The sequence below is a fragment of the Corythoichthys intestinalis genome, chromosome 2 (genome assembly GCF_030265065.1).
Source record: "Corythoichthys intestinalis isolate RoL2023-P3 chromosome 2, ASM3026506v1, whole genome shotgun sequence".
Taxonomy (NCBI): domain Eukaryota; kingdom Metazoa; phylum Chordata; class Actinopteri; order Syngnathiformes; family Syngnathidae; genus Corythoichthys; species Corythoichthys intestinalis.
The window spans coordinates 35,834,792-35,844,684 of record NC_080396.1 but is presented as its reverse complement, the minus strand read 5'-3'; the positions used below and the strand labels follow the sequence as shown (position 1 = coordinate 35,844,684).

At 39.6% G+C, this 9,893-nt stretch overlaps 1 protein-coding gene across 3 annotated transcripts in view; it reads left to right on the top strand.

Annotated features, from left to right (window-relative positions):
- The first annotated feature begins 8,248 nt into the window (after positions 1–8,248).
- The window catches only part of LOC130931174 (guanine nucleotide exchange factor DBS), a 55,776-nt gene continuing 54,131 nt past the window's right edge, over positions 8,249–9,893 (top strand). The window contains exon 1 of one of the 3 annotated variants that reach the window (XM_057859763.1): positions 8,249–8,429. In XM_057859763.1, coding sequence (XP_057715746.1) covers positions 8,306–8,429 — 124 coding nt within the window. In that variant the 5' untranslated portion in view covers positions 8,249–8,305. Of the gene's footprint in view, positions 8,430–8,746; positions 8,829–9,427; positions 9,575–9,893 lie in introns of those variants that run through there. The other 2 variants (XM_057859759.1, XM_057859742.1) reach the window with 2 other exon arrangements.

Here is a 9,893-nt window from a genome sequence, read left to right as displayed (position 1 = left end):
ATTTTTTTGAGTTTCAAATTTATTTTTGCATTCAAACGTTTTTTTGATTGAAGTGACTTTTTCTTTGATTGAAAATATATATTTTGATTGATGCAACTTTTTATTTGATTGAAGCAACTTTTTTTTTTTTTGATTGAATAATAAAAACACATATCTACCTCCATACTTTTTCACTCTTATTTAAATGCAAAAAACACCGTCTTATTTTCGGGCCAATACGGTATTTTAGATTCATTACACACAACTCAAGTAGTTCAAGCCTTTTATTGTTTTAATGATGATTTTGGCAAAAAAGTCAAGAAAAAACAAAAATCCCTAACTCAAAAAATTTGCATATTTCATCCGACCAATACAAAAAAAGTTTTTTTAATACAAAAAAAAAATCAACCTTCAATTGAACCCAGTAATGCCATGGTCAGTAAACCATTTACCAGTGGTTTTGGCACTGTGAGCAGGTGCCAGGTAATGCTGAAAAATGAAATTTTCATCTCCATAAAACTGTTCAGCAGATGGAAGCATGAAGTGCTCCAAAATCTCCTGATAGCTAGCTGCATTGACTGTGGGTACTTGACACTGGACTTCAGGCATTTTGGCATTTCCTTCTCCCCAGTCTTCCTCCAAACTCTGGCACCTTGATTTCTGAATGACATGCAAAATTTGCTTTCATCTGAAAAAAGTACTTTGGACCACTGAGCAACAGTCCAGTGCTGCTTCTCTGTAACCCAGGTCAGGCGCTTCTGCCGCTGTTTCAGGTTCAAAAGTGGCTTGACCTGGGGAATGCGGCACCTGTAGCCCATTTCCAGCACACGCCTGTGCACGGTGGCTCTGGATGTTTCTACTCCAGACTCAGTCCACTGTTTCTGCAGGTCCCCCAAGGTCTGGAATCGGCCCTTCTTTACAATCTTTCTCAGGGTGCGGTCACCTCTTCTGGTTGTGCAGCGTTTCCTGCCACACTTTTTCCTTCCCACAGACTTCCCACTGAGGTGCCTTGATACAGCACTCTGGGAACAGTTTATTCGCTCAGAAATTTCTTTCTGTGTCTTAGCCTCTTGCTTGAGGGTGTCAATGATGGCCTTCTGATTTGGCTGATCATCCACACACACAATTTGGGCATTGAAAACAAGGGATATTTAAGGGATGCACGGATAGAAAGGCTTGTAGTTCTTAAAAGATAAACGTTATTATGAAATAAAATAATTTGATATTAAAACCCCGCTTGATGTTTTCGTTTTTATACAATTTGTAAAAGTTTGACTATTAGGTCGCCATTGTTGTTGACGTTGCAGGGCAGTGTTGCACATGGTTACGCTGCTGGGCTTCCAGAGTATGATTCTAGCGACATAAACATGTCTTCTATTCAACCCTTTCAATTTGAACCCGAGAGAAACATTAATGAGCATGACAGCACTGTCGATATTTTACAAACCAAGCAGAAAAAGCAAAATGAACAGGAAAGACTGGAATGAAATGGGACGAGAGCAGGACAAAAAACGGTTGTGCCAAAATGTGCTACACCGGCGAAACGTTCTGCAAGAGGCCAATTTGAAACCCAAAGTACCACTGTGTGCTTTCAGCTTTTGTTTAGATGCATACAGACAGAACATACTAAAGATGACTTAAGAAAATACTTAAACATACTAATATCCTTTTAGAGCCTATAAGTCTTTAAGTCCGAGGTTCCCTTTAAAAACTCCGTCCAAACTGAAGATGTGCAAATTCTGCATTTGTGGGGCCATCATGTGGACACTGATAACCGAAGATTTAACTGTGGATAGTCACTGACTGCGACAAACATTGTTCCTACGTCACACATGAGACCAATATTTACATCGTTCAAGTTTAGCTCTAATTATTAGACAGGTGCTTTTTGCTTCCATTTATTTACAAACTCTTGCAGTGCTTCATATTGAAGAACACATGCAAAGGATAGGGGTATTATGGACAATTATTTTTCGCGCATTGTAGTAAATGTACTTAAAAACAAATGAATGTGGTTGGCTGTGGAGGCTTTTTTTTCTACAAACGTGCTGGTGTAGACGTAAGTATTTTTCCGGACGTATTAGGGGCAGGATTCTCAGTTTTAAAAATCCCTGCTAGGTGTAGACATAGCCTAAGATAAAGTACAATATCCCTGCTCCTTAAATAGTTCTTGCATAATTTGGAGGTCTGCTTTAGGTCATTGTCCTGCTGTAGGATGAAATTGGCTCAAATCAAGCACTGTTCACAGGGTATGGGATGGTTTTGCAAAATGTTATTTAAATCTTATTTCAATCCTTGGCTGCTTATGGAATTTTGTGCTAATGGTAATGGTAATGGTGTTATGCTCACATCCTGTGTATTTCTTTGGGACTTGGACTCCGCAGTCCATAAAATTTTGTTCCCAATGTTTTGGCACTTGTCGACTAGGCCTTGGTCTTTATTAGAGTTGTCCAATAATCACTTTTTAATCGATAACCGATATCCCAATGTTGTCCAACTCCAAAAATCTTCGAATGATATAAAACATACTGATATGTACATATGTGGTAGTGGACTTTACGTACTTTGGCTATTTGTATTGTAATGTACCCGTGGATGCTTTAATAATGATAAATACTCCGCGACCCTCGTGAGGAAAAGCGGCATGGAAAATGAATGAATGAATGAATAACAACTTCAAGGTTTTTCTAATCAATATTCTGTGGAAAATTAGACAACAAATCCAACAGAAGTTATGGAAAAAGTGCCAATATTGCACCACTATACAGTATTTAATATTCAAGTAGTATAGCGCAAACATCATTTTTTTTTTTTTTTGATCATGTACCTTCTGAGATAATCCTGGCAAGTGCATAGTGTCAAGAAGGCACTGCCATATCACATATGGCCCACAATGTTCTTACAGACAAGCAATCATAGCACCAGAGTCCAGACAATGCCAATGAGTGACGATTCACAAGATGCATTTTGTTGGACTTTTTCACTGATTTTTGATTACAAATTATGTGTTTTATTACTTTTCTTAGTGTCTATTTCTCTCTGGTAACGCAGTACTTATATCAGTGGTGCCCAAGTCCGGTCTTTGAGAGCCCCTATCCAGCTTGTTTTCCATTCCCTCCTCCAACACACCTGAATCAACTAATCAAGATCGTTACCAGGTTCCTGCAGAGCTTGATGAGCTGATCATTTGATTCAGGTGTGTTAAAGGAGGGAGACACGGAAAACGAGCTGGATAGGGGGTATCGAGGACTGGACTTGGGCGCCCCTGACTTATAAGTTAATAATTCCTCATTTTTCATTATTGTTCATTTTATTTGTGCATCATGAATACAATTAATCAGCCCTGACCCCCCATCAAAAAAAAAAAAAAAAATCCAAGGATTGATAGCTATAGCCCATCCTAAATAGCTACTAAGTTTTAAGATGATCAGTTCACGAATGACAAAGGAGAAGGCTTAAAAGTTAGATCCCAAAAGAAGAGCAACAGCAATTACTTGAATGGTGGCTTGACAGGCCTTCACTCTGTAAAAAGTAAACAACAGAGGAGGTTTAATGACGCCTTGCTTCAAATGAAGTAGATGTTGACGGTTTCTTCAACTTGTAATTTACAGCAGCCAGTGTGCTTGACTTATTTCAGGGCTAAGGTACACGCGAGGAGGACCGTTCACTGGGTTATGACCTTCCCACCTCAACAGGATGGGAGCAGAATTGTCTGTGGAAGGTGATCTGGGACACACACCATGGGCGTTACCACCAATCAGTGGTAGGTAGTCATTTGCTTCGATTTTATTTTAGAAGTGATGATTTATGGTTTCTTCTACTGCTGTAGGTTTCTACGTAGCTAACATTATTTGTGACAGCACGTATAATGCAGTGTAGCTCCATGAGAACTATGACCAAAGTGTACTTTATATATTGTTCAATTAATACCTGACTGACACTAAAAAATGTCTGTTGGATTTATTAAAATGATGAATAGAATACTTTAGATATCAGTTGTATACAATTAGGTAATTTTCTACCATCACTCACTGTGGCCATCCTAGCTGATAATGTCACTGGCTTAAAAACTTGTTGTCAATGTTTTTTTTTTGTTTTTTTTTTTTAATGTTTATTATCTCATTCTGTTTCATAACAACTCATTCAGACTTATTTTCAGATATTTTCTGGCAATATTTGATTTCTTTGTGTAATTACATACAGTGAGGCAAATAAGTATTTAGTCAACCACTAATTGTGCAAGTTCTCCCTCTTGAAAATATTAGAGAGGCCTGTATTTGTCAACATGGGTAAACCTCAACCATGAGAGACAGAATGTGCAAAAAAAAAAAAAAAAAAAAAAAAACAGAAAATTCCGCGACCCTCGTGAGGAATGAGCGGCATGGAAAATGAATGAATGAAAACAGAAAATCACATTATTTGATTTTTAAAGAATTTATTTGCAAATCATGGTGGAAAATAAGTATTTGGTTAATACCAAAAGTTCATCTCAATACTTTATGGACCCTTTATTGGCAATAACGGAGGCCAAATGTTTTCTGTAAATCTTCAAAAGCTTTTCACACACTGTTGCTGGTATTTTGGCCCATTCCTCCATGAGGATCTCCTCTAGAACAGTGATGTTTTAGGGCTGTCGTTGGGCAACACGGACTTTCAACTCCCTCCACAGATTTTCTATGGGGTTGAGATCTGAAGACTGGCTAGGCCACTCCAGGACCTTGAAATGCTTCTTACAAAGCCACTCCTTTGTTGCCCTGGCTGTGTGTTTGGGATCATTGTCATGCTCAAAAGACCCAGCCCCGTCTCATCTTCAATGTCCTTGCTGATGGAAGGAGATTTTCACTCAAAATCTCTCGATACATGGCCCCATTCATTCTTTCCTTTACACAGATCAGTCATCCTGGTCCCTTTGCAGAAAAACAGCCCCAAAGCATGATGTTTCCACCCCTATGCTTCACACTGGATGTGGTGTTCTTTGGATGCAATTCAGTATTCTTTCTCCTCCAAACACAAGAACCTGCGTTTCTACCAAAAAGTTCTGTTTTGGTTTCATCTGACCATAACACATTCTCCCAGTCCTTTTCTGGATCATCCAAATGCTCTCTAGCGAACCGCAGACGGGCCTGGACATGTACTAGCTTCAGCAGGGGGACACGTCTGGCAGTGCAGGTTTTGAGTCCCTGGCGGCGCATTGTGTTATTGATAGTAGCCTTTGTTACTGTGGTCCCAGCTCTCTGTAGGTCATTCACCAGGTCCCCCCGTGTAGTTCTGGGTTTTTTGCTCACCATTCTTGTTATCATTTTGACACCACGGGGTGAGATTTTGCATGGAGCCCCAGATCGAGGGAGATTATCAGTGGTCTTGTATGTATTCCATTTTCTAATAATTGCTCCCACAGTTTATTTCTTTACACCAAGCGTTTTACCTATTGCAGATTCAGTCTTCCCAGCCTTGTGCAGGTCTACAATTTTGTGTCTGGTGTCCTTCGACAGCTCTTTGGTCTTGGCCATAGTGGAGTTTGGAGTGTGACTGACTGAGATTGTGGACAAGTGTCCTTTATACCGATAATGAGTTAAAACAGGTGCCGTTAATACAGGTAACGAGTGGAGCATCGTTAGACCTCGTTAGAAGAAGTTAGACCTCTTTTACAGCCAGAAATGTTGCTTGTTTGTAGGTGACCAAATACTTATTTTCCGCTCTAATTTGGAAATAAATTCTTTAAAAATCAAACAATGTGATTTTCTGTTTTTTTTTTTCCCACATTCTGTCTTCATGGTTGAGGTTTACCCATGTTGACAATTACAGTCCTCTCTAATCTTTTCAAGTAGGAGAACTTGCACAATTGGTAGTTGACTATATACTTATTCGCCCCACTGTATGTAACAGTTGACTACCATTACCTCGCCATCGTAAGATAAAAACAGGAAGTTCTCGGAGGGAAGTGTTCACTGATCTTATCGTGCCAGTGTTATCAAGAAGTTGTAAAAGAGAGTCAAGAATAAATGTATAAATAAAGGTGCAAACCTTTTGCACAAACTTGCTATTGTTGAAGACGTCAATAATGATAACTGCAACCTCAAGAACTCCTTAGATAGTTACTGTACATTGCCAGAGTCAGGTGGAAACTTATGTCAAAATTGAGTAAAATTAAATCCTACCCCCTCCAAAAAAAATGATACTTTTCGTCAGTCCCCACATGATTCTGTCATTTTGTACAAATTTTTAATGAGTCTAAATTGTTGAAAATGTTGGTCTCTTTGATGATGCCATGTACAGGATATGAACAACAAGCATTATACATAACTTCATTAGCACCTGGTTACTTCTCTTTATGTTTCTGCTTTCATCCATTGAAATGCTAAAGCATGTTTACTGAATCTCACAAATAGAAAGTAATAGCTCCAGAAGTGCCGGAATTTCCTACACTCAGAAACATCTCTTATAAAGTTGAATAAAAGGTTAACTAAATACCTCTCAGAAAATTTTCAACAAAAAAAAGCCCTGATGACGTCATCGAAGTATCCTTGAGCAAGATACTAAACCCCAAGTTGCTCCTGGTGCTGCGTCACCAGTAGGTAGATGAGGATATAATATGAAGCCCTTTGAGGGCCTTAAAAAGTTGGAAAGACGCAATACCAGTGTAACTGCATTTACCGTTACCATTTAACCAATCAGAGGATGGGGTGAATAATATTGCAGGAGACAGCAGACAGGAGAAGGAGGCGCGCTTGCATCCGAAGCGACATAACCCAGTTTTGAATTGATTTTTTTCTTATCGGCCAGTTGGATTTATAAAAAAAAAAAAAAAAAAAAGGCCGATATGATATACGTCAATTTTCCAAATATCGGCACCGATAATCGGCCGATAATCTCTTTTGCTGATAAACAGCTGTCGCCTCCACATGTTTGTTTTAAGGCAATTGAAATGAATGATAATCCTGCTGCTCACCAGCAAGACCAGTTGGAAAAAACATCAAAACCAGTATAGCTGCTCACCAACACATGTTTTTTTGTTTTTTTCCAGCAAGATATTCTTTCATTATTTTGTGTACTGCTTATCCTCACAAGGTTCATAGGGAGCCTGGAGCCCATCCCAGATAACTATGAGCAAGACGCAGGGTTACACCCTGAACTAGTTACCAGCCAATGGAGGGCACATATAGACAAACATCCTTTCCTCTGTAACAACTGTGGAGTATTTGGAGTGTTCGATCAGCCTACAAGGCATGTTTGGGGGTGGGGGTGGTGGGAGGAAATCAGAGTACCCAGAGAAAACCCAAGCAAGCACGGGGAGAATATGCAAAGCCCACGCAGGAAAACCAGAACCCGGGATTGATACCATGATCTTATAATTACGCAGAAGTGCTAACCACTGGCTCACTGTGCGGCCTTCACTCGTGTAAACATTACTACTAGAAGTACCGTATTGGCCCGAATATAAGACGGCCGTGATTATAAGACGACCCCCTCTTTTTCAAGACTCAAATTTGAAAAAAGACTTTTTGAACACCAAATTTATTTTTCTATAGAAAATAATTACAGTACATCTGAAACAAATGATCATAACAATATATTTGACAGAAAAAGCATATTATTTTGCCTCATTCAAATCTTAATATCTGAACATTTAAATATATAAACTAAAGTGCAATCACATTCATAAATGAATGGCTTCTGGTTTTTGAAATGTAAAGAAACCAATCTATTGTGATAAAACAACAAAATTGCAATAACTGCATTAACCATAACTGTAACTGTCGTCTTGAAACAAATCTGAATAAGGAAAAACATTGCAATAAAATAATGCAAACTGGTTAAACTTGAAAGTAGCTGAGATCTGTCATGACAGAACATCGCTCCAATGATACCTAGCGCCATCTAGCGTCGTGAATGGGTATAACGTCTAGACTGCGAATATAAGACGACCCCCGCCTTTTCAGTCTTATTTCAATGCAAAAAACACTGTCTTATATTCTGCCCAATGGGGTGCTTTTCTTATTATGGATTTATGTTTTATTCCACTGTAAATACACACACTTGAATTGAGCAGGCGATAATTGGTTTCTTTTTTAACGGAAGGCGCCAGTTTGAGTTTTTTTACCCAGAAGGGCGTGCCGTAAATAAATGTGGACACTCAAGCCCGGTTTGCAAATTTATTTAGCATGTTAAGTTCAAAGGAGGGCTTCTTGTCAGAGGAGACCCTCCTCCTTGCTTTTCCTCTGATAAAGGAGTCCAGACATCCAGATAAACAAACAAACAAACAGAAGGCAGCAGGGTACTATCAGGGCGGCTGAGCCATGGTAATATCACATCAATCGCCAAGACCATGACACTCGTGGAGTTGATTCACGAAGTTCAAACTTTGTTGGGTCAACTGTTTCACAATTTATCTTTTGGCCCACAAACAAGCAATGCATCGAACATCAGCAATGGCAGTTGTTCTACTTCAGGTTAGTGTTCTCTTTGACATGTAGTGTATTATATCTTTCAAATTTGTGCTGTAATTTACACCTTCAGAAGAGTCTATAACACATCCAGTACGTAATACTTTCTTCTGCACTTAATGCGTAACTGTAGTGGTACGTGGCAGCTTGACCTTAGTAACTGATTATCTCTTCTCAAGTGGCTTTATGCTAGCAAACTTTACACCACCATTCGCCCACATGCGCACTAGTGGCTCAGCTGACTTGCCACCACAGGTTGAGCAGAAAATAGGAATAAGGAAAGCGCAAGATCAGTAAATATCGATACAGCCACTCAAGCAAGTCTGCTTGAACTCATTATGTCTGCCTGTCTTTGCTGTGGAGGGCAGAAAGAGAATGCTAAGTATTCACCGATTGAGAACACAGGTAAATTTGATTTACTTCTGTTTTTGTAATAGTTCAAATGATTGCAACATAGCCTACATTATTAGATGGGAACTGCTTTCGTGCCGAAGCCGCATGCACTCGGTGCATGAAACCAGACAGATCAGAGGACTTATCTTGTTTTGTGGACATTTTCTGTTTGAACATTTCAAAGCAAACAGTGTGCGATCCCTTCGGGCCACCGATGTGTGTTTTGAATGCACAGCCGGCTGATTCAGTAGCAGTGGTAAAAACCACCTTTGTGGAGGTATCTCAGTGCTAATTTAATCTTCCTGTACTATGGTCCTTAAAAGTGGATTCAACTGCTTCGAGTTAAGGGCAGGATTACTTCACTGCCAAATAAGAATGCAAATGACGTGCTAACAGTTGCAACTGCAAGTCATGTTGGATCAAGGAATTGTGTTTTTGGAACTCATCGTGTCGTAAAAGGAAGTGCACATTTCTTTGTCGTTCTGATACCCATCTACAGAGCAGCACAGGGGCGGGAAAAAAGGAGGAGTAATGACGTTAGTTGACAGGTGTACTTGTGTATAGAGAGGGAGCAACAACCAGATATGTAAAATACAAGGAGGAGTACAGGACAAGGACATGTGTTTCGTTAACTGTAGTGGTAAATATGGAAGAGGAGAAGGGTGGGGTGAAGCAAGGTGGTGAGAGGTTTGTCTGCGTCTCACTGACTGAGATGGAGAGCTATTACAGATATACCCAGTGCTGTCAACATCTCCAGTGTAAGTGTCTGTTTTTGTCTTATTTGACTTTAACTTGTACTTCGATGTACATGTCATGCATGAATGAAAAAGCTTTGACTGAGTGTGCAATGGAGGCCGAGTTACGACCTGCATTCTGTTAATTAATGTCAGCAGTCACCCTAGCACGATGGAGAGCTTTACCCGTATATCAAAGTGCATAGGTGCTCCTCTTTCAAATCCAAAGTGATAGGGCCAATAATGCCAAATAGTGTTTTATGAAGGTGTTGTGTCACATGAAAAAAAAAATTACAGCCTGGGAGAAGAACAGCTGGTTGTGGATAAAGTTCTACATCCGTGT